Here is a 25,975-nt window from a genome sequence, read left to right on the forward strand (position 1 = left end):
GTTTGTCCTGAATCGTCTCACTCCTGACTAAATGTCCTCTGACGCCTCCTACTGTCACGTCTCCTCATACAACATGGCTGTAAGAGTTAATTAGGGATTAAACGACTGAACATTCTCACCATCCATCAGAGTGAAGTGCTCTTTAACGGGCTCCGGGTCAAACAGCAGCTCCAGAGGTGTGTTTTAATGAGCCGTCTCTCTACAACACACAGAACATACACACTTCACTCCGCTTATACCAGCAGCATGTAAAGTGTGTTCAGTCCATCATCAGACTGTTAGTCCACATACCTATAACGGGCGCGGTCAGGGCTCCTCCAATCAGAGACGAGATCAGGAGTAAAAGTGTAAAAATGCTGAGTTTGAGCAACATGGTGGTCCGGGATCTTCAGTCTGATGAAGCTGTGATCTCCTGTGGTCCTCAAAGCAAAGCCAACTGTCACAGGAACACAAGATCACACACAGGCATTAGGCATATATCTCACTCTGTGATTCTCACCTTCAGGACTGTAGAGGGAAAAGTTTGTTCACTTGCTGCTCACTTTACTTGAGTGAAATGAACTCATTAGCTAAACTATTGTGGTTGTAAGGACATGAAGAGACAGCTGCACTTTCCTGAGCAGGTTAGTGTTGGGTGGCGTAGTGAACGTTTCATGAAGCTTTAATCTCCTTCATAAGTACTATAATAAACCCTGATGCTGAACCCTGCACTTAGAACGCGGCTCTGTAACACTGACGCTGATGTTCCTCCGGGTTAATAATGGGTCAGGTCTCTGAGCCTCAGGGAGATCAAAGCAGACGGGACCTTCAGCTTCATTAAAGCATTAAATAATATTAGATATTAATGAAATAATAAATGTGGTGGCTCAGGCGGGTAAGACTATGGGTTGTTGATCAGAGTTTTAGAATATTGTCTCCTTACAGTAAACTTCACCGCAGGAGTGACACAATTATAAGCCCTCTGTGTGGCGCATGTGCGGTGCCTGTACACAGCAGTGTGGAGCTGCTGTTACCATAGCAATGAAGTCCAGAGGAAAGTCACGCGCTATTGTTGTGTGTGTGTGTGTGTCTATATACTGTGTCTGCGCGTGTGTATCCTGTAAATGTGTGTGTGTATAATGTGTCATCACAAACTTCAGATGTTTTCTCAAATGCCTTTATGGACAACTCTGGCTCTTTACACTGGCACGGATTCAATTCAAATCAATTAAATTTTATTTATATCACGCTGGTCATTGTCTCAAAGCAGCTTCACAAAATTAAAAGAAAGTTTAGGATAGAGTGTAAGAGTGAGAAAAAAAATGTGTTTAGATAATAATGAGATTGTTCCTGATGAACAAGACAAGGGTGACGGTGACAGTGGCAAGGGAAAACTTTGAGATGGTAATAGGAAGAACCTTAAGAGGAACCAGACTGAACAGGGAACCCATCCTCATCTGGGTGATAACGGATAGCAGGGATTGATCTGCACTCATACTGTGTGTTAGGAGGCTGGAAGTTCAGTATAACAGGAGATGTGGAGAAGTTCATATGGAGTCCAGTTTGTTACTGAAGTCTCAGGTAGACTGTAGGAAATTCCAGTCCTGAACTATTGAGTTACTGCAGTCACGAGTCCTCAGAGAACAGCTGTCTGCATCAGCCGAGGACAGGATCGTCTTCATGGTAAAGTGGAACCATCCCCAGTCAACATGCACATCCCAGACAGACCACACTGTCGCTCCTGAGCTGTGTGGTCTGTGATCCATGTGATGAGATCTCTAACCAGAAGCGGGACACCAGCATGAGAAAGAAAAGAAAAGTAACTGAAAACTAAAAGAAAGATCCAGAAGGAAACACGAACCAATCACTCCACCATCAACAAACCTGAGTGATCAATGAGAGTGGGGAAGACAGCATCTAAACATACCAGTTCACCATAATACTCTACGTCCATGAGTCCCCCAGATCTGCTCCTTTACCTAAGGCTAATCTATTTACAAAAATGCTTGGATAAATAAATAGCCAAGCAGTTTTTCATTCTAGACTTAAAGACTAAGACTGTGTCTGAGTCCTGAACATTAATTGGAAAACTATTGCATAACTGTAGGGTTTTCTAAGAAAAAGCTCCACCCCTGCTTATAATCCCCTCATAATACGCGATACTGACAAGCAGCCTGCATCCTTTAATCGAAGTAGTCGTGGCAGATTGTAAGATATTAGCAGTTCACTCAGATACTGAGGTGTGAGACCATTTAATGCTTTATACATCAATAGCATATTTTAAAATCAATGTGAAATTTTACAGGGAGCCAATGAAGTGATAGGGTAAGATGTACGGGTGGATGTAGAGATAAGGTAGGTGTGATGTGATCGTATTTTCTGGTTTTATTGACGACTCTTGCTGCTGCATTCTGGACTAACCGATGCTTGTTTATGCACCTAGTTGAACAACCAGACAGTAGGGCGTTACAGTAGTCCAACCTAGAGATGATAAAAGCATGAACAAGTTCTTCTGCAATCTGTTCCTAATCTTGACAATAACCCTCCTCCTTGTCTCCGTCTCCAGTGATTTCTATTTTCTATTAATAATTTTTATATAAATATTTTCGGGTTGTGCAACAAATCATTAAAGTTTCCATTATTTCTTATAAGGTAAATTCGCTCTGAAACAAAATGCCGTCATGGATTCTCCTTCTCAAGATTAAAGGGGCAAAGACAACATTTAACTGTGAGATTCATTTCCTTACGTGCAGTTATCGGCCACATGATGGCAGTGTTGGCAAAGGGGACAGATTTATTCAAGTGGATTAATATGCTTTATATTGTATGTTTTCGTATAAGACTCACTTACGAACAAATCTGATTTACAAACGTGCTCCTGGAATGGAACTAATTTGTAAGTAGGGGACTACCTGTACTTCTCTGTTCATAAAGGGAGAGCAGTTTACCTTCTCCAAGTGCACACTTAGCAAACTTCTGCTCCATGAACATCAGGACTGTTTTCATTTGCAACACTGTAATATGTGAGCAGCTCCCTCTTTATTCTGCTTCATCTATATGTGGGTTTGGATGCAGGTTCTCCCTGGACAGGGTGCCAACCCTCACAAGTACACACACTGTTTGGAAACCTAAATCAGTCTCCTCTACATGTGTTTAGACGCCACTTCCAATACGCCACTACATCACTGTACCCCCTCCATGGCAAAATCCAGGCACTCCGTTAATACTTAAAAAGAAAATGAAAAAACAGCACAATGTGTGTGTGTTACTGAAAGTCTGTGTGCAGGTGTGTTTATTACCTGTCTGCGTCACACTGCCCCTCCCCCACTGCAGACTAAACCAGGTAGTGAAAGTAACACTTTTCACTTTAACACACAACAGCTTTAAAAAGTTTCAGGAGAAAAACACACAGTGAGTATTTAAATCTCAAGCTGTAATTTATTAACACACTACGACTAGATGCAGAAGAGTTTATTTATTATTCTTTCCTGAAGTTTTAATCTACACAGAGGGTTTTAGGACTTGATCCTGTGACTATTTCCTGTAAGTGAACTCTGTGCTGATACAGGGGTTTGATTTAACACACCGATGTTGGAGTGAAGTAAACGTGTGTCCTGTTGTAATCTGGAGAAGGAGACATGACCTCCAACATGAGTGTGTCTGGAAAACAGGACTTAAAGAAAGACGAGAGGTGAGTGACTTTTACATTCACCAGCAATAAACACACACCGTCTCATGGGAACAGATCTGTATCTCTAAACACTCACTAGTTAACAGAGGAACTACACTTTGGTTTAAGGTGTTTAATAGCAGTGAATATATTACTGATCTGATCTGAGAACAGTTTAGAGAAATCATTGACTGAGAGAAGAGTAAAAGGACTGTGTAATGTGTAGCATAAGAGCAGCAGAGCTCTGAGTCAGTGACTCTACAGGCTTTAAGACTCAGCTGAGTCAGTTAGCTGTGATTGGGCCTCCTGACATCAGTGTGATTACTGAGGTGTGAAGTGTGTGTCCTGTTTGAATAAGTGTGCAGACTGTAGCTGAATTAAACAGATGAAATTATTGGTGTTTAATGATGAACACATTGTTTAACGATGCTGAAACAGCAGAGTATTAATTATGTAAATTATTACTTTATAACTTACTCATATTTCTGTTGTAATTCTAGAATGATGGAGGGAAAGAGATCAGACTCACCAGAACCCAGCTGTGTGTCCATGAAGAGTGACAGGTCAATGGGACCTCCACTACTCTTCAGAGACAGAGACAGTTCTCCTGATGTGAGGTCAGTACAGTGAGGTGTTGTACAGCAGTGTTCCACCTGATCAAACTCACTCGTCTCATTCTGAAGCCCTTCATGAGCTTTATCAGGTGTTAAAGCAGTAAAACACTAAAGTGTGCAGTGCTGCAGCTCTCAGACTGGCAGTGAGAAAAACTGCTTTAAGAGTTCAGTTCAGCCTGCAGTCCCTGAGCTGGAGACTCTGTGCTGTGAATAAATACTTGATTACATGATGTGTTTTGTTCGTTCACAGACCAGAAAAGAGGAAATCAAACGTCAGCAGAAATCAGTTAGAGTCCATATTCAAGGTGTGTGTCTTTTTAATTTCTTTTACTTGTGTGTGAGGAGGTTGATCTATTGATTTAGAGATTTATTGATGTGACTTAAGCCCAATCCCAATTCTACCCCTTACCCCTTCCCCTACCCCTTCCCCTCGCCCCTTCCCCTTGTCCCTTAAAACGAAGTGGAAAGGGGAAGGGTTAAAATATTTCCCCTAAGAAATGGGACACCACTACAACACTGTTATACGTCATCATACGTATCCGTTCATTTACATGTACACATATATGGCCGTAAGCAAAACAAACAATGCGTTATCAAAAGCTCGGCAAACTGCTGTGCTACTGAACTTTCATATTTGTTTGTAGCATGTAGTAAAGTGTATATGACATAAAAATATATTTTTGTAATATTGCGCAATCGGCGTATCCGCTAGCAAACTTTAGCGGTTTTTTTGCAAACGTTTCTTTTACAAAACATCACCATAAACACAAACACAAGACTAAAATTAATATATATATAATAAAAACTTGTCATAAAAATCCTTATTAATGGCAAAAAATCGTTAAATTTACGGGTCTGCTTGCTCGAGTGAGCGGCCATCTTGAAAATTTCGTTAGCCCTTCGCTTAAAGTGAGGTCCCGAAAAATCTTCGTTTCGAGGGCTATCTGGCCCTTCCCCTTAGCCCTACCCCTCCAACCAAAAGAGAATTGAGACACCCCTACCCCTTCACGTGAACGCGCCAAACGGAGGGGTAGGGCTAAGTGTAGGGGTAAGGGGTAGAATTGGGATTCACCTTTAATGTACTCAGATAAAATCTTTTTGTAGAGTTACTGTAGTCTTTTCAACTATTCATAACATTTAAAGTACCTCTCAGTGTGTAAGACTATAATGTTTAGACCGGTTACTGTGTGTTTTTAACCAGGAGCTGGAACACAAAGTCATCACTCTGATAAAGAATGAGCTGAAGAGGTTTAGGAAGCTCCTGAGTCCAGATTACCCAGCATGCACTGAGAGGGAGGTGGAGGATGAGGAGGATCTGCACAGTGTCAGAGAGGGAGCGCTGAAGATCACACTGCACGTCCTGAAGAACATGAAGCACACAGATCTCGCCAACACACTGCAGAACCGTAAGAGCTCTGAGTCACGACTTTATTCCATCAGGTTCACTTTAGAGAGAGGAGGTGTTTTAGATATTAACACTTATTTATCAGCTCGATTTTAGTCTGGTGCCGTATTCAGAAAGCTTATAAGAATCCTCTCAGAGAGCTCCTAACTTAAAAAGCTTAAAAACTTCTACCCAGGAGTCCTAGCTTAAGAGTGATTAAGGCCAAATCTCAGAGCAACTCTGAGCTAAGGAAGGTGAGGAGGCGGGGCTGACCCAGTTGCTAAGTATGACACGTTCTTCTGAAGACTGTAATTGAATGTAAAAAAAAAAGTGCTAGTGATGTGCAGGTTGACCCATGAACATGGCGTTGGGTTGAGCGGGTTCAGGTGAGCTCAAGTTCAGGTCACGAGCAGACAAGTACATAATGTACAGACCTGACTGTCTGTAAGTATATATTTAATTTATTATACAGTGGTGTGAAAAACTATTTGCTCCTTCCTGATTTCTTATTCTTTTGCATGTTTGTCACACAAAATTTTTCTGATCATCAAACACATTTAACTATTAGTCAAAGATAACACAAGTAAACACAAAATGCAGTTTTTAAATGATGGTTTTTATTATTTAGGTAGAAAAAAAAAATCCAAACCTACATGGCCCTGTGTGAAAAAGTAATTGCCCCCTGAACCTAATAACTGGTTGGGCCACCCTTAGCAGCAATAACTGCAATCAAGTGTTTGCGATAACTTGCAACGAGTCTTTTACAGAGCTCTGGAGGAATTTTGGCCCACTCATCTTTGCAGAATTGTTGTAATTCAGCTTCATTAGAGGGTTTTCTAGCATGAACCGCCTTTTTAAAGTCATGCCACAACATCTCAATAGGATTCAGGTCAGGACTTTGACTAGGCCACTCCAAAGTCTTAATTTTGTTTTTCTTCAGCCATTCAGAGGTGGATTTGCTGGTGTGTTTTGGGTCATTGTCCTGCTGCAGCACCCAAGATCGCTTCAGCTTGAGTTGACGAACAGATGGCCGGACATTCTCCTTCAGGATTTTTTGGTAGACAGTAGAATTCATGGTTCCATCTATCACAGCAAGCCTTCCAGGTCCTGAAGCAGCAAAACAACCCCAGACCATCACACTACCACCACCATATTTTACTGTTGGTATGATGTTCTTTTTCTGAACTGCTGTGTTACTTTTACGCCAGATGTAACGGGACACGCACCTTCCAAAAAGTTCAACTTTTGTCTCGTCGGCCCACAGGGTATTTTCCCAAAAGTCTTGGCAATCATTAAGATGTTTTTTAAGCAAAATTGAGACGAGCCTTAATGTTCTTTTTGCTTAAAAGTGGTTTGCGCCTTGGAAATCTGCCATGCAGGCCGTTTTTGCCCAGTCTCTTTCTTATGGTGGAGTCGTGAACACTGACCTTAATTGAGGCAAGTGAGGCCTGCAGTTCTTTAGATGTTGTCCTGGGGTCTTTTGTGGCCTCTCGGATGAGTTGTCTCTGCGCTCTTGGGGTAATTTTGGTCGGCCGGCCACTCCTGGGAAGGTTCACCACTGTTCCATGTTTTTGCCATTTGTGGATAATGGCTCTCACTGTGGTTCGCTGGAGTCCCAAAGCTTTAGAAATGGCTTTATAACCTTTACCAGACTGATAGATCTCAATTACTTTTGTTCTCATTTGTTCCTGAATTTCTTTGGATCTTGGCATGATGTCTAGCTTTTGAGGTGCTTTTGGTCTACTTCTCTGTGTCAGGTAGCTCCTATTTAAGTGATTTCTTGATTGAAACAGGTGTGGCAGTAATCAGGCCTGGGGGTGACTACAGAAATTGAACTCAGGTGTGATAAACCACAGTTACAGTAAGTTATTTTTTAACAAGGGGGCAATCAATTTTTCACACAGGGCCATGTAGATTTGGATTTTTTTTTCTCCCTTAATATCGTAAACCTTCATTTAAAAACTGCATTTTGTGTTCAATTATGTTATCTTTAACTAATAGTTAACGGTTTTTGATGAGCAGAAACATTTAAGTGTGACAAACATGCAAAAAAATAAGAAATCAGGAAGGGGGCAAATAGTTTTTCACACCACTGTAAGTACATTACAGTAAGTTTTTACTGTGTTACAAATACACCCGTAATATTCCATGAATATATTCTTATTGCAGCAGTAGCATGCTGTTATACATCTGGCCAATTTCAAATACTAAAAAAGTACATTTAATACAAATATACTTTATTATATCATACAGTACACACAGTCTTCTATACTAATGTATTATAATAATGTGTTACCAGTACACTAACATTTGGACCATTAGTTTAGGACCATTTACTGAATGCATTTTCTACACTTTAACATGTTTTTGAAACACATTACATCATTTATTATGCAGCAGATTTTATTCATGATTTCAACAGATTTCATTTGTATAATTTTGTATTGCACAAACAAACAAACAAACAAACAAACAAACAAACGGAAAATGTCAGGTTGTCTCACAAACACACAAACTAAAATGTAAACAGTTGTGTGAACACAGACAGACATTAGTATTAGAGTATACAGGTACAGTATTAGTTTAAACCTGGTGTGTTGATTCTGTTACACAGAGACTGAAAACAGGCCGAGAGCTACGGAGCCATTATACCAGAAGCAAAGTACATAAGATTCAGCACTAACACGTTAGACAATACATTCTATAGTTTAGACTATGTAGTTAATCTTAAACTACTTTTAAAAAAACATGAAATTTACCTTATGAAAATAAAATAATAACGATACGAACTAACGCACGCAATGATGCAGCTTCCAGCTATTAATTCAAACTAGTAGCGGAGGACTGGGGAGCCAAATAGAGTCAAACAGACAGTCCGAATCTGCCCGCCTCCAGTTTCTAATTGGCTGGTGTGGCGCCGATTCTAGTCTCTGGTTGGCTGGAACAGTTGTAGAGTTAAAACACTGCTGTAGTTTGTGCTAGTGTAGCTTTATGACAGCGAGCGCGCAGAAGAGAGAGAGAGAGCAAACATAAATGATTTTAAACGGGCAAAAGTGATTTTCAGCGCACAAAAATGAGTTTGAGACCGTGCACATTAATAAGTAAATTTAAATTTAACTGAAAATATACAGAGACTACCGTATATTAACATTTTTATTCTAATGTATTCTTTCTATACATTTGTACAAGGTGACACAGAATAACAGGAATTTTTGAAATGCGTATTGGTAGTATTCGTACAGGAGGATGCCATCTAAAGTACGGAACTCCAAAGTGTTCAAAATTAAATAAATAAATAGGACATGATAAAATAAATAACTTCTAACTTCTAACATATCTATGTAATATGAGAATGATATTGTAAAATAATGGAACATATTTTGAAAAAAAAGCTTATTATTGTGAAATATATTGCAATCTGCAAATTATTTTTCCCAATACCAGAGATTATTGCAGAGGCATTTTATTTAATTCATGCTGTTTTTATTTAAAAATGTCATTTTTTCAAAGTCAGTTTTTATTTAAAAATCCCGTTTTTCACGATGGCCTATTTATTTCATAATGTGACTTTTTAGCAGAATAAGTCGTTCTGTCAATCAGCGCCAGTGGGTTGGACCTGCGCGCCTATTGGCTGATCCTTTAACATCAATTAGTTTCTCTGAATACCTGCTCCACAGACCGCCGCTACAGCTAGCAGTAACGTGCTAGGCTCAGTGGCGGACTGGCCGTCTGGAGCCCCGGGCGTTCTCCCAGTGGGCCGCTGGTCAATGTGGTGGCCCAGTCAGTACGTAAATTTATTTTAAAAATGACGGAAACTATAATATTGCATCTCTTTTTACACAGATAGATGAGTGCGTTAATCGTACGGGCGCCGCCAATAAAGAGCGTGTGTTTTGTAACGACCAAAACTATGTTGTATATCACATCATGTATGTACAGTATGTTGCCCTTTATGAGTCGCTGCGCGTGTCCGCTGAGGAAGTGTGCGTGTGAGGAGGTGTGTGTGCGCGTGAGGAGGAGAGAACAGAGCAGGAGCTCAGATGTGCTGCACCCCCTCCCCCTGGAACGCCCTATTGTTTTACCCTTTTCTTTACTTTTACTGTATGTTTTGTATTATAATTTTGTGATGCTGAAAAGGCTGATAAAGGTTTTTGTGCTGAACGCTATTGTTGGCTCTGAGCTCTTTTTTCCCGGCTATCCGGCACAAAGCGGCACAGTTTGTGTGCATGTGAATGTATTGTAATCCTATTCCATACGTGTTCTGAAACCACGCCCCCTTTCACTTTTAATTTACAGAGGGAGAGATATGGATCATTTCTCGATACAGCAAAGAATGAATAATTGCCATGGATGAAAATTTAAACAAAAAGAAAAGGTGAAGCTGAAAATTTACACGACAAGAAGAAAAAGCTTTAAAAGCAGATGCTGTGAAATTCTTCAAATTAACAGATTCTGCCTTTTGCGTGAGGGGAAATTACAGTTCCACAGGCTCTGACAGCTCTAACATTACGGTCAGGGACAGAGAGTCTGGATCCAGCAACCTCAGGGTCAGTGATGATGATGACCAGCACCTCTCCCCTTCTGTACCCGAGCCAAGTGAAAATCAACTGAACAGATAAACTGGAATAAAATCAGCATTAGCTCGGGCTAGTAAACTAGTTACTCATTTTAATTATTATTGTTGACAATATTAAATTTAAAATAAAGCTGAGAAAATATTATTTTGAAATAATATTGACTACAATAATAATTACTAGCATGAGCTGATGCTGCTACTGATTTTATTCCAGATGACCTGTTCAGTTTGATTGGCATCATTTTCACTCTGGTAGAGAAGGGGAGAGGTGTTGGTCATCATCAGCAGGCACTGGTTCATCATCACTGACCTGCTGCACTTACAGCTTACACTGATTGGTGTATACTTGCTTGCTGATACACTGAGTGGTGTATCTTACACTGACTGCATCAAGGTGATCCTCCCTGACCTGCTAAAATATTGTCTTTATAGTTTTATATGTTGTTTGTCTTAATGTTCTTTCCTTTGTTTTACAAATATACACTACCGTTCAAAAGTTTGGGGTCACTTGCAAATTTCTTTATTTTGTTTAGTAATTTATTTTCTACATTCTACAACAATACTGGGGATTTCAAAACTATAAAATAACACATATGGGATTAGGTAATTACGAGAAAAACAAGAAAAACAACAGTTAGTTGTTATTGTAAGACACAGAGGTCAGCCTTTCTGTAATAGTTCTTGCAAGAACAGTATTGTCGAGTGCATTTGTAAAATCCGTCAAGCACCATAATGAAACTGTCTCTCATGAAGGCCGTCCCAGGAGGGCGAGACCAAAACCTACCTCTGTCTCAGACGAGAAGTTCATTTAGAGTTATCAGCCTGAAAAATGACCAATTAACAGCACCTGAGATTAGAGGTGTTATGAAGTCTTTACAGAGCAGAAGTAGCAGAAACATCTCACCATTAACTGTTCAAAGGAGATTAATGCATTTTTTAGATGTCTTCAGCATTCCTTTACAATGTAGAAAGAAATAAACATCAGGAACCATCATGGAGTTAGAAAGTGACCCCAAACTTTTAAACAGTAGTGTATGTTCAGTGATACTTTAAATAATATACTTAAAAAGCATTTATTTCTGTATTGAGTTATATTTTTATACTAGTAAGTTGTGTGCTAATTCAAAAGTCACGGCAGATGGCGGACTGGTGTGAACTTCAGCCAGTTCTTCTTATTTTAGCAGATCAGATAGAGAGGGATAATTTACCAGTAGACACTGTACTGCCACCTACTGCATAGAATACGTATTGCACCATTAGACCTAACTCGATACTTCATGCGCTATTACTTACGTCTGAATAAAGAAGCAACCAATCACACAGCTGGCTCCGCCCTATTGGTCTTGATTGACAGAACGACTCATTCTGCTGAAAAGTCGCATTATGAAATAAATAGGCCATCGTGAAAAACAGGATTTTGAAATAAAAACTGACTTTAAAAAAAAAATGACATTTTTAAATAAAAACAGCATGAATTAAATAAAATGCCTCTGCAATAATCTCTGTTATTGGGAAAAATAATTTGCAGAGTGCAATATATTTCACAATAATAAGCTTTTTTTCAAAATATGTTTCATTATTTCACAATATCATTCTCATATTACATAGATGTGTCTTATTTATTCATAGAGTTATTTATTTCATCATGTCCTATTTATTTATTTAATTTTGAACACTTTGGAGTTCCATACTGAAGGACGTAATTTTTTAAAAATGATCAATTCCATCAATGTTTTGTAAATGGCAAGTTTTAGGTTTCAATTACTATGAATAAAATTTATTTCTTTTATCACTTCTAGTTTTATTGGATTTTAAAAAAGTTCCCGTTTTTTGTGTCACTCTACAATGATTATTTTGAGCATATTTTTTCACTTAAACCTTTTTTCACCAACTTTTCACTTAAAGTATATTTTCCAATAATATATATTTTGGAAAGTGTACTATAATACAATTATTTTGAAGTATGTTTAAAGTTTAATTCCAAATTTGGTAAAAAGCACGATGTTACTATACTTTTTATATATTAACTGATGGTACAACTTTTTGTTAGTATATTTGCAGTGTACTATCAAGGATTTCAATATATTTGTAATACATCAAAGTGTATTTTTTTTCACTGGGGATTTCAGGGATTAAAAAATAGTCATTTCAATTGGTTCAGGTGACACCAGGTTTCACCAGAACTCCTGTTAATGTCTTAGCTGTGTACACACACACACTCTGATTCCTCACACAAAACGTTGCCTTTTGTAAAGTGAAAGCGCCGCTTTGTAAAAGTATATGTTTGTGTTTTGTTGCATTTCTGGTGGATCAGTTATAACATACTTAGATTTACATTTACATTTGGGCATTTGGCAGACGCTCTTATCCAGAGCGATTTTTATCTTATTACACATCTGAGCAGTTGAGGGTTAAGGGCCGCGCTCAAGGGCCCAACAGTGGCAACCTGGCGGTTGTGGGGTTTGAACCTGGGATCTTCCGAACCGTAGTCCAATACCTTAACCACTGAGCTACCTCATCACATATATATATGTGTTGCTATAGATCACAAATAATTATTCATTACCGGACACAAACAGTAAAAAAGCATGATGATTACTATTATAATAAAAAGCCTAAAGCGTTTTGTGTGGATTCACGCAACAAGTAATTTTCTTGGGGAAAGATTCTTCTTCTTCTTATTATTATTCTTAAGATTCTTATTCTCTATATTCTTGTTGAATATAGTCAGGGGTGATAGCGCTCCGGCACCATGCTGGATCTCCGGCGTGCAGCGTACTGTGGCTGTAGGGGGAAAAAATCAGGTTTGCGGATATTGATCTGTCGCTTCTCTAGATCTGAGATGCGCAGGTGATAGAGAAGGAACAGCCAATCAGCAGTAGTGTGTGGATGTCTGTGATTGGATAGTTTTGTGGCTGTTTTGTAACACTGGACAAAGTTGAGCGAGCGTACAGGCAGAGTCGAGCGCGCACAGTATCAGGAATTCGCGCATATGCGGAGAACATGTTGAGCGAGCAGGGGAGACACCGCACGCGCAGAATCGTCTAGAATTGTGGCAGGAATATAACGCCATAATATTTCACCCTCAATGACCGATCATTTGACTGATTTAAAAATTTGCTTGTGCTCCTTCCTTGCTAAGTTTGACCTGTTATTTAATATCGCCCACCCACTCGTCACTTTATGTAAGAAATTAGCGGAGGATAATCAATTAGTTAATCAATTCCTGTGTACTTTGGGGTACTTGTAAGGGACTGTCCCTAGAGGGCACTGTGGTTGTTATTTTTTTTTTTTTTTTTTTTTTTTTCTTTTTTATAAATTTAGTCCTGTCCAATTCTTTTTTCGATTTTCTCCCCAATCTAGTCGTGGCCAATTCCTCCCCGTCACCAGGGGGCTCCCACATTAAGGCTACCACAACCACTCAGTCGGGAGGGCGAAAGCTATCCCGTGTTTCCTCCGAACCACGTGACGCGAGCCGACCGCATCTTTTCGAACTGCTCGCTCACGCACCGTTAGGGGCGGAGTAACACACTCGGAGGAAAGCGCTAGCCGCCCCTTCCGCGTGCGCGAGCTTACAGACGCCCCTGATTGGCTGTAGAGCCGTGATTAATGCGGGAGCCCAAATACCTCTCATCCCGCCCCCCTGAGAGACCCCGGCCAATCAGCTCTCTCTGTGCCTCCGGCTGTGAGAGGAAAACAGCATCACCCGGGGTTCGAACCAGCGATCTCCGGATGATAGGGCGAGCGCTTTACCACTGCGCCACTCGGAGGCCGTTATTTGTTTTTTGTTTGAGTTTTGTTAGAAGACCCAGTTTCCCAGAAGGCACCTCGGTCAGGTGATGACGAAGTTCACCTGAGCCGAGGTGGCTCATTAGAGACGTTATAAAAAGCTGTTAGTTCTGGGAAACTGGGTCGAGCATTAATATTGTCTAGTGGGCTTTTGTGTTGTTTGGTTTGAAAACCGTTTTATGTTGAACTGGCTCTGAGGATATGTTTTCTGTGTTTAATGTGGTTAGGTGTACTTTTGGTTTTGCCTTTGAGTTTGTGAGTCTTAATGTACCTCCCTGTGTGTGATCAAAGCTCGAGGCCTGGGTATGCTCTACGAGTGAGTAGGTGTGTGAGAGGTCCGCTCAGAGGAGCGTGTGTGTGAGAGGTCCGCTCAGAGGAGCGTGTGTGTGAGAGGTCCGCTCAGAGGAGCGTGTGTGTGGGAGGTCCGCTCAGAGGAGCGTGTGTGTGGGAGGTCCGCTCAGAGGAGCGTGTGTGTGGGAGGTCCGCTCAGAGGAGCGTGTGTGTGAGAGGTCCGCTCAGAGGAGCGTGTGTGTGAGAGGTCCGCTCAGAGGAGCGTGTGTGTGAGAGGTCCGCTCAGAGGAGCGTGTGTGTGAGAGGTCCGCTCAGAGGAGCGTGTGTGTGAGAGGTCCGCTCAGAGGTGCGTAGGTGTGAGTCGCTCGTGAAAGCATACCAGGTTTAGGGTTCAGTCCACCTTAGGTAGCTTTGGTTACAAGTTTAAGTAATGTATTGGCATCTGTCTGTTTGAGTCTGTGTTAGTCTTATCAGTTTCAGATATGCTTTGAAGCCTTTAGCATAACCCACAGCTATGGTAAGGCATCTAACGCTGAGCTTGTATGTGTGTCTAAGATGTTAGAGCCTGTATGTATATCTCAGGTATTAGAGCCTGTCTGTTTGTCTCAGGTAGAAGACATGTGTTCACTGTTAAAGGTTTCCAGAGTTTGTATGTGTTTGGTTTATTTAATCCCAGTGTGTTACGTTTCCAGAGCCAGTGTTTTGTCTGTTTTAATTTTTGTCTAATTAGTTGGTTTGTTAATAAAAGACTCTTTATCTTGGAAGAAAACCTCTGCGTTTATGCCTGCCCTTTGTAAGCCCACGGCAACACCATCAGCCATTACACCCGAATCATGACAGTACTATTATTGCCACTTACTGACCTGTCTAGGTATGGCTGTAGCATCTGTAGCATTTACTTCCAGTGATTGTACTAAGATGGGCTAATAATGTCAATCTAGGCAGTGAACATATTGAGAAGAAAATGCTGTATTTTCTTGAATAATACTGGGGGCATAATGCAAATATAAAAATATCTAAAAAGCCACTTGACGATAATGATGATCAGGGGTATATATACAGTAGGCTGTTTATATTTGGGCCCAGGGGCCAACAAGTTATGTGTTAAAAGTGCGTCGCATACATAGTACCCCAACTTTCTGCACAAAGAATTACCATGACCTGGTGCTTTTCTGTTCTGTTCATCATATAGCTTGTGGTTACTCTGTACAATGGTCCTGTTACTTTAGTAATATTTAATACATGATTTAGGAATAAACAGTAGCATTTGTAAGAATTTTACATTTTATATTGAACGTATAGTATTGATTTAGTAATAAAACATGTTATTACTGTGTTCTTTAGACTTTGTGTACTCTGTGTATCAGCCAATGTTCAAATCCAGCCTGAGAGAGAAGTTTAAAAGAGTTAATGAAGGAATCTCACAGCATGGAAGTTCAGCACTTCTGAATGAGATCTACACAGAGCTCTACATCACAGAGGGTTGGAGTGGAGGTGTCAATAATGAACATGAGTTGAAACAGATTGAGACCCCGTCCAGAAGACCAGCAACACAGGAGACTCCCATCAAATGTAATGATCTCTTTAAAGACAAGTCCATCAGGAGTGTGCTGACTAAAGGAGTTGCTGGAATTGGAAAAACAGTCTCGGTGCAGAAGTTCATTCTGGACTGGGCTGAAGGAAAAGCTAATCAGGACGTCACCTTCATGTTCCCACTTCCATTTAGAGAGCTGAATGTGATGAAGGAGAAACATCTCAGTCTGATGAATCTTCTTCATCATTTTTTCCCAGAAATGAGAAAACTAGAAGTAATAAACTGTAACTCCTACAAGGTCCTGTTAATCTTTGATGGTCTGGATGAGTGTCGACTTCCTCTAAATTTCCAGAAGAATGAGAGAGTGTGTGATGTGACAGAGTCAGCCTCAGTGGATGTGCTACTGACAAACCTCATCAAGGGGAACCTGCTTCCCTCTGCTCTCCTCTGGATCACCTCTCGACCAGGAGCAGCCAATCAGATCCCTCCTGAGTGTGTAGACCAGGTAACAGAGGTACGAGGGTTCAGTGATCCTCAGAAAGACGAGTACTTCAAGAAGAGGATGAGTGATCAGAGACTGGCTAATAAAATCATCTCACACATGAAGTCTTCAAGAAGCCTCTACATCATGTGTCACATCCCAGTCTTCTGCTGGATCTCAGCCACTGTCCTAGAGAGAATGTTGGGTGAAGCAGAGAGTGGAGAGATCCCCAAGACTCTGACTCAAATGTTCACACACTTCCTGATCTTTCAGATCAAACACAAGGACCAAAAGTACCATCTGAAATGTGACCCTGATCCTCAGCAGACCAGAGAGAGTATCCTGGCACTGGGAAAACTGGCTTTCCAACAACTGAAGAAAGGAAACCTGATCTTCTATGAGGAAGACCTGAGAGAGTGTGGCATTGATGTCAGAGAAGCTGCAGTGTACTCAGGAGTGTGTACCCAGATCTTCAGAGAGGAGTTTGGGCTTCACCTGGGGAAGGTCTTCAGCTTTGTACATCTGAGTGTTCAGGAGTTTCTGGCTGCTTTATACATATTTTTGTCCTTCATCATTAAAAAGAGAAACGTGTTAGTGGGGCAAAATCCTAGCGTTTTAAATTTCTTCAGAAATCCAACCATGTGTGATGTCCTCAGGAGTTCAGTGGACAAGGCCCTACAGAGTGAGAATGGACACCTGGACCTGTTCCTCCGCTTCCTCCTGGGTCTCTCACTGGAGTCCAATCAGACTCTCTTACGAGGTTTAATGCCACAGACAGGAAGCAGCTCTCACAGCAAACAGGAAACAGTCGAGTACATCAAGGAGAAGATCAGGGAGAATCCATCTCCAGAGAAATCCATCAATCTGTTCCACTGTCTGAATGAACTGAATGATCAGTCTCTAGTGCAGGAAGTACAAACTTACCTGAACAGAGGAGATTACAGTCGTCTCAGGGGAACCAGACTCTCTCCTGCTCAGTGGTCAGCTCTGGTGTTTGTGTTACTGAACTCAGAACAGGAGCTGGATGAGTTTAATTTGAGTAAATACGACCAATCAGAGGAATGTCTTCTGAGGCTGCTGCCAGTGGTCAAAGCCTCCAGTAAAGCTGAGTGAGTATTTTATTTATGTTGTCAGAGTGTGTGTAAAATCAGACATCTTATATAACAGATTTATAACTGTAAGAGCACAGACAGAAATCTGAACACTCTTTTCTTTCTAAATTATTTTGCACATTTAAGGCCATTCTGATACAGTTAGATAGTGACATATGTCAAACAGTTTTAGTTTCAGTTTAAATTGTAACCTGTATTTAACATATTTATATATTTAATTGTTACATAATGCTGAGAATCTGAAATCAAAATCTGAAATGTAAATGTATATCTAAAATATTTTGTTCATCTGCTAATCGACCCCTCAGAGTGCATCATGATAAAACACAGTGCTGATAGGGTTGCCAGATTTACATTATACTGTATTACATTAAATAGAAGTCTATATATATATAGTTTGTTTTTGTAATAAATTATGCTGTTAAAATATATCTGCAGTGTTGAAACTTGAACACAGATCATAGTGTAGTGTGTGTAGGCTGCTCACTCTCACATGTGTGTGTTATGTACATGACCTAATGGTCTTATAATAAACTGTAAGAAACGGAAATAAACTGAAAGAAACACACTCACATTTCTGTTACATGTTAAACTTTAGCTGTATTATGTGTGTGTGTGTGTGTGTGTGTGTGTGTGTGTGTGTGTGTGTGTGTGTGTGTGTGATCAGTGTTCTGATATTTCATGATTTCTCTTCCAGTCTGCGTGGGTGTTATCTGACAGATGAGAGCTGTAGAGTTCTGTCCTCAGTTCTCAGCTCAAACTCCTCCAGTCTGAGAGAACTGGACCTGAGTCACAATAAACTGCAGGATTCAGGAGTGAAGCTGCTCTCTGCTGGACTGGATGATCCACACTGTACACTGGAGAAACTGAGGTACACACACACACACACACACACACACACACACACACACACACACACACACACGCACGCACGCACACAGTGGATGGATATTGTAGTACCTTGGTTGATCCCTAGAAGGAGTTGGTTATTGCTTATTTTTTTTGCCATGGAGTAAAAAAAAAACAAAACAAAAAAACATATACTGCTGCTCGTGCTTGTGAAGGAGGGAGGAAGAGATGGCAACTATCTGAACGGTGACTCCATTTGATGCAAAACAGCAGTCATGGGATGAGTATTGTGAAATTCTGGAACAGTTTGTTACAGCTAATGACATTGCCGACGCAGACAGGCAGAGAGCCATATTAATCAGCCTTGTAGGAGCACAAACCTATAGTTTAATGAGAAATCTCCTCAGCCCAGAAAAGCCCAAAGATAAAACCTACCAGTAACTAGAACAGTTACTGAAAGACCATTTTGATCCAAAGCCAAGTGAAATTGTGCAGAGATTTAAGTTTGATTCTCACACCAGGAAGGCCAATGAGTCTGTAGCTGAGTTTGTAGCCGAGCTGAGGCGGTTTGCACAAGACTGCAATTATGGAGGCACGCTACAACAGATGTTGAGAGACCGTATTGTGTGTGGAATTAATGATGAACGAATCCAGAGGCGTTCATCAGAAGATAATCTGACGTTTGAAAAGGCACTTTTCATCGCAGTTTCAGTGGAAGCAGCTAGCAAAAAAGACCTGCAGAACCCAATCACTAGTGCAAAGTGTTTCAATGTGCATAAAACATTTGCTGCAAACAGAGGAGAAGGAGAAGTAACTCCATCTTGTTATCGATGTAAAGGATCAAAGCATGTTGCAGCTGACTGTAAAGTCAAGCATGAGAAATGTCATGTATGTGGGAAAATAGGCCACATAGCTAGAGCCTGTCGCAATAAGGGCAAGACGACTGTGAAATCAGATAAACTAGTGTCAGAGCAAAAGCGTACTTTCAGGAAAGCAGTAAGACACAGGTCTCATAAGGTTCAGGACAACACAGGTGAGAACTCTAGTGCCCGCTCAGGAGAAGAGACCGTGACATTAGGGTTTCTGACATACAGATTAGGAAAAATGAGTGAAGTACACCTCAGGAGTGTAGACCCCTATACTGTGGGAATGAAAGGAGATAGGAAGAAGGTAAATTTTGAAATAGATACCAGGTGCATTCTTTCTATTATATACCTAAAGACTTACAAGGCAGTGTGGGATAAAACAGAGAGGCCTACATTGGAACCAGTTAAGATTGAGATGTGAGACATATACAGGACAGCCAGTTACAGTCGTTGGTGCAGCTCAGGTAAAAGTGAAATACCAGGGGCAGAAAAGGATGCTACCGCTAATGGTTGTAAAACGCAATGGTCCCACTTGGTAGGTGGAGGTTGGATGGAAGTCTTCAATTTAGACTGGGCAAACATCAAGAGAAGAGCTAGGAGTAATGCAGCTTAAAGGTCTTGCTGTTACAACAAAGGAGACACTAGAAAGTGTACTTTGCAGACATGAGACCGTTTTTAAGGAAAAGTTAGGACACTTAAGGGAGCAATAGCCATTATACATGATAGAAAATGTGCTAAAAGGATGGCCTCAGAAAACAGCACCTCCCCTGAGTCCTTACCACCGGAGGATGAAACTGAGTGTAAAAGATGGATGTGTTTTGTGGGGGTTCATGTGCTGTTATTCCTACAAAGGGAAGGAAGTATGTGATAAACTTGCTACATCAGGCACATGCTGGCATGTCCAGAATGAAGGGATTAGTGAGGTCATATGTGTGGTGGCTTGGTATGGATCAAGATGTGGAGAGGGAAGTGCAAAATTGTGGGGAATTTTAAAAACATAGTAAAGCTCCCCCTACAGCTCCACTACATCCTTGGGAATGGCCTGAGACACCATGGTCTAGAATACATGTGGACTATCCTGGCCCTTTCTTAGGTGAAATGTTTCTTGTTCTGGTCGATGCACACTCTAAGTGGTTAGACATTTATCCTACGAAGTCAGCCAGTACTCATGTCACCATAGAAAAGTGGCGCCAGAGTTTCAGTGTATTTGGATTACCAAAGATGCTGGTATCTGATAATGGGACATGTTTCACTCGTTCGGAGTTTGAGGCGTTCATGTCACAAAATGGAATTCAACATTTGCTCCTTTTCACCACTTTTCGAATAGACTGGCAGAACGTGCTGTTCAAACCTAAAAAGTGAAAGGTGACAGTATCCAGACAAAACTGTCAAGGTTCTTATTCAGTCATCGCATAACACCCCATGCTACTACTGAAATAAGTCCTGCAGAAATGATGATGTCAAGAAAACTCAGATCTACCCCTGATTTGTTACTTCCTGATGTTAAAACAAAAGTTCAAAAGAAACAGCTGAAACAGAAGGAATATTATGACAATTACTTGTTAGTTAGGAGTTTTGTTCAAGGAGATCCAGTGTACGTGAGGAACTACTCCTTTGGTCCAAAGTGGATTCCAGCTGTTGTTGAAAATGTGTCGGGTCCTTTGTTTTATTCTGTCATTCTTGGAAATGGACAGACCATGAAAAGGCATGTTGATCAAGTGAGAGCTAGAAGGATAAACATCGACACAGAGCCAGATGAAAAGAACAGACGACTAGATGTTTCCATGAGGATGCCTGAAATAAAGTCACTGGAGTTGGACAGTGCTACTGTACCAGTAAGATCTTGGTTTAGAAGATCAGCTCGGGAGAGTCACCGCCCTGTTAATTTGAGAGACTATATTAGATAGACCATGCACATTGAAAGAAAAGTGTGGTGATGTTGTTTGCAGTATTTGATAATTAAGAGGAATGCCATTTCTGTTATTGAGTCTCTAAATTTAAGTTTGTTTAAAGAGATTGATAAAGATCCACAGAGTTATTTTTGTTAGACTACTAATATTCCTTAAAACTATTTTCAAGTTTACAGGGGAGGGAAGATGTAGTATAGTGGATGGATACTGTAGTACCTTGGTTGATCCCTAGAGGGAGTTGGTTATTGGTTATTGAAGAAAAAGCGTATACTATGATGACAGACAATGTGTGTACAGTTTGAAACTGGGTTCTGAGTGTCTAAGATTATATATTACTCCACCTCACGATACCACACACACACACACACACACACACCTGTGAAGTCTGTTACACTAACCTGAAAGCACCATTTAACTTGGTTTGCGAGTGTTCTGCAAGACGAGCAAAGATTTTTTATAAATTTTGACTTGGGAAAACGAACAAGTCTTGGTTTACGAGCACCGAGTATCATGTATTACGCATGCGCTTCTCGTTTTGACGCAGCGTCACGTGATCACAACTGAGTCAACGTTTTTTTCTCTCTTGTGCTGTGAATTGTGGGTAATCGTCTCCCCCTCTGGGTCTTAGTGCTCGTCTCTTACTGGTATAATCAACATCCGAGCACGCGTGTACTGTTTACTATAACACTGTGACCACGTGTGTGTGTGTGTGTGTGTGTGTGTAAAACATATTTTATTTTGTGTTTGTATGCGTGTGTGTAAAGCAAAAGAAAAGACAGTAAAGATCCATTTTCTCTCTCTCTGTATCAGCCTGTCGTTATGTGTGTGTGTGTGTGTGTGTGTGTAATTTGACCCCGTGCCCCTTCACACACACTCTCTCGCCTTTACTGTATTTAAATAAATGTGTTGTGCTTCACAGAATATCCACCAGATGGCGCATGGAAGCACTTTATCTAAAAGCTCCTTCACTGCTTTTAATACAGGTTGTTAAATATGCTTATAGATACACAGGTTAGATTTTAAAAGTATCTAATAAATTACAAACTGCATGTAATGTAAAATATGAATAAAACAGTATTAGACACATATATGATATGGTAGTATGGACATTGAATAGGTTATTTACACCAGTGTACAAGTGTAAAGCAAACACAACTGTTAATTTTTGTGAATATTTGACTTTTATTATTAAAGTTTAAGTTATATGAAAAATAACATGCCTATGGGCTCACTATTATTTTCTGTTTAAAGTTAAAGATGGCCGCGCATGCGTGCAAAAAGACATCGTGTATAATAATTTACCCTAAAACAATATTGTTTCCAATGCTGAAGCAAACATACATTTTATTTCACAATAGATCTTTCATGATGAATGTGTGTGTATGGGCTTTAAATTATGTATATAATAATGAAATGAGATGTCCTACATCACGCTTTAAACTTCATGATAAAAAAGTTTGTTATATAGTTTTTCTAATGTCTTAACAGGGACAAAACAATGAAAGACATGGCAATGTCTCGGTTTAAATTGTCTTATTGTATTCTTTCATTTCCTGATATTAGGCTATCTGATAGTGTTAACTATGTGAATGTCGTGATTCGTGAATATGTCAAATATCTGCGTTAAAATGTAATAATGTGTCGACATTGAGCACCATCAGAAGACATGAATGGAAAAAACAAAAATAAATTCAATATTTAAAAATAAATATTCTTATATGCCCAAAAGAATCTTTCCCAGAGAAAATGACTCGTCACATGAATCCACATGAAGCGCTTCAGGCTTTTTATAATAGTAATCATCATGATTTTTTGCTGTTTGAGTCCAGCATTGAATAATTATTTCATCCATTGAAATCGGTGTGTGAACCCGCGGCCGCACTTTAACTTTACAAAAGGCAACGTTTTGATCAAAAGGCTGATAAATTGCAGCACTTCTGTAAACAGAGAAAACATAATACAACTGTCTATAAATTAAAAAAAGAAATATTTAGGCCTAAACATGAAATATATTTCACTTAAATATTACAGATTAAAACAAGGAAAGAAGACGTGCTAAGCTTTAGTTCGTTGTGATGCAGACAAAAGTTCTAGGAAGAAAAATGAGACAATTCTTTTTTCATTTTTTTAAAATATTAAATATATTCAGAATAAATATATTTCTAAATATATGTTGTAAATTTATAAATTACACTCAGTGTATCAAATCTAACTATAAAGTCTAATTTTATTGTTAACATTACACTTTGTTTTTAGGAACATGTAATACAGGTAATGTGTGTCATGTTTCTGAGAACTTCAACACGGCCTCGAGACGCGCATTCTTAATGACCACATCTTATAAATAACACAGCCACAATTTAATTCAGCTTTATTGGACAAAAAAAAGAGTTTTTGTGGCTGCAACCTATTTTTTAAATCAGCACCAAAATACCATCAGCTGACTTATTTTCCACATCCTACCTTTTTTTTTAAACAACAGTACAGTATAAACCTGCCAACCTACTAGTGTTAACTTTAGGGGCGTGTCAGAAACACACTAACATTTAAGTTACATGTTAAACTTTAGCTGTATTATGACTGTGTGTGTGTGTGTGTGTGTGTGTGTCAGTGTTCTGATATTTCATGATTTCTCCTCCAGTCTGTGTTGGTGTAATCTGACAGATGAGAGCTGTAGAGTTCTGTCCTCAGTTCTCAGCTCAAACTCCTCCAGTCTGAGAGAACTGGACCTGAGTCACAATAAACTGCAGGATTCAGGAGTGAAGCTGCTCTCTGCTGGACTGGAGAATCCACACTGTACACTGGAGATACTGAGGTACACACACACACACACACACACACACACAAACACACACCATGGCCATAGCCATTGGTGGGAACAAGTCTATTTGAACATTAGGGGATGTATGGGACAAGAGAGACGAGAGGAGTGTGTGTGTGTGTGCGCAGAGATAGGTGTGTGTGTGTGTGCTCATGCAGGGAGGGGGCTGCCACACACACACACACACACACACACACACAATGCGTTTCTGTTGTTGTCAATAAAGGCACAGGTTACAGAACTGGCTCTGTGGTTTTTGTAAATTAGTTAACTAAAAAAAGTTTTTAATATATGGTTAATATTTTTTTATCTTAACTTTACATTTTGTTTTAATTATTTTTATATGAATATTTTTGGGTTGTGAATCGAATCGTCTGAGTTTCCATTATTTCTTATGGGATATTCGCTTTGATGTACAAGCACGCTTCTGGAACGAAATTATGCTTGCAATCCAAAGTTCCACTGTATATATAATTGTAGTGAGTGATCTGATTTTCAGAGATGTAAAGTAAATGTTCTGTATATACAGATTTTGTGTAGTTCATGTTTTCAGTGTTAAAACTGAGTGTGTTAAGTGTGAGATGGTTTTCTTTCTTGCAGGATGCGTTACTGCAGTATTACAGGTGAAGGTTGTGCTGCTCTGGCTTCAGCTCTGAGGTCAAACTCCTTATCACACCTGAGAGAGCTGGATCTGTACAGTAATAATCCAGGAGAATTAGGAGAGACGCTGCTCTCTGATCTACTGAAGGATCCACACTGTAAACTGGAGACACTACAGTGAGTTACTGATATACACAAAATAAACTGTATATATTATTGACTGTGTGTGTGTGTGTGTGTGTGTTTATACTAATGTTTTTTGTTTACACTGATGCTCTTCTCTGACTTTCAGTATTGATTATCGTAAACTCAGCAGGAGTGGTGTGTGACAGGAGTCTCAGCTCAGACCTCTTTTCCAGGATAAAGCAGTTTTGGTGAAGCGTTAGAACCCGTCCCACATATCCAGCAGTTTGGGAGCTGAATCATTCATATTCATATGTAGAAGCTCCATAACAATAACCGTGACTGATCACATCCTTTTATCCTCTCAGCTACAAGTTACTTCAGGCTTTAATAACATATTTTACACTCCAAAGTCAAATCCTTCAGCGTCTACACACAACACAGAGACCTCATCATCACCTCATCATACTGATTACACAAATACACATCCATGTGTTGGAGCAGTTTATAGATTATTTTACCTCCTTATTTTTATCTCTTTATTCAGAGTGTTTCTGCTCAACATGGCTTCATTCAGTTTATTGTGACATGATTTAGAAATATTTTTCTTACAATATATTTAGTCACAGTCGTAATTTACTATTTTTATATTTTTGTTGTTCCCTGTTTGCTAATCTGATTAAAAAAAATTATAATTTTAAAATATAAACAGAATTTATTATTATTTGTCATAGTGTGTCATTTTCTTTTGTACAGAATTGGATCATGTGCTGTCTGTGTTTTAACAGAATTCATGTAAAAATAAATAATCGTGTAATCACGCTCACATTATGGTTGTTACTTGTGTTGTTATTAGACTCAGTTTTGTTGTTTCATTTTGAAAGATTATATATTATTGTCTAATGATAGATCACATCCCCAGTCCCCTGCACATCTCCTGAGATTAGTGTTAAGCTTTTATTATCATGCTGTCTCCTCTCCTTGCTCTAATTTTAATGTAAGTGGCTCGGTTTTGTTAAATAGACTTCACCATGGCTATTTCTCCCTGAGTCCTCAATAAGGAGGCCTGTGAGGGGAACAATTATTATTGCTGTCACTCCTAAGATTACCCAGACTGCTCTGGGGTGTTGGAATAGGGTCCTCATTTTTTTTAAACAATGCTCCAGTCCAGCTAATTTTCACTCGTCTATGATGTCTGTAGTGTCTGTGTAAGTGTGATTAATCTCAGTCACTGATATTCTCTGTCCTCTAAAACAGTCTTCTATCCTCTCATTAGTCACAACACTTACTTCAGCACACACAGTGTAAGTCTGTTCTAATTTACCCCCAGGTGTCCAGGGATGTCTACTGCTACTATTTCCACGTGTCCCCATATG

The 25,975-nt window shown here is 39.8% G+C and overlaps 2 protein-coding genes across 2 annotated transcripts in view; both read left to right on the forward strand.

Annotated features, from left to right (window-relative positions):
• Positions 1–3,360: 3,360 nt before the first annotated feature.
• Positions 3,361–25,975, forward strand: part of LOC128542749 (NACHT, LRR and PYD domains-containing protein 12-like) — a 131,063-nt gene continuing 108,448 nt past the window's right edge. The window contains exons 1-4 of the mRNA XM_053512727.1: positions 3,361–3,670; positions 4,150–4,266; positions 4,514–4,568; positions 5,465–5,669. Of these exons, the coding sequence (XP_053368702.1) occupies positions 3,618–3,670; positions 4,150–4,266; positions 4,514–4,568; positions 5,465–5,669 (430 nt within the window). The 5' untranslated portion in view covers positions 3,361–3,617. The remainder of the gene's footprint in view (positions 3,671–4,149; positions 4,267–4,513; positions 4,569–5,464; positions 5,670–25,975) is intronic.
• On the forward strand, positions 15,626–25,280 carry LOC128542753 (NLR family CARD domain-containing protein 3-like). Its single transcript, XM_053512731.1, has 4 exons — positions 15,626–17,427; positions 23,697–23,870; positions 24,477–24,653; positions 24,769–25,280. Exons 1-4 carry the CDS (start codon positions 15,626–15,628, stop codon positions 24,803–24,805), a joined length of 2,190 nt encoding a protein of 729 aa, XP_053368706.1. The 3' UTR covers positions 24,806–25,280.

The sequence above is a fragment of the Clarias gariepinus genome, chromosome 15 (assembly GCF_024256425.1).
Source record: "Clarias gariepinus isolate MV-2021 ecotype Netherlands chromosome 15, CGAR_prim_01v2, whole genome shotgun sequence".
Taxonomy (NCBI): Eukaryota; Metazoa; Chordata; class Actinopteri; order Siluriformes; family Clariidae; genus Clarias; species Clarias gariepinus.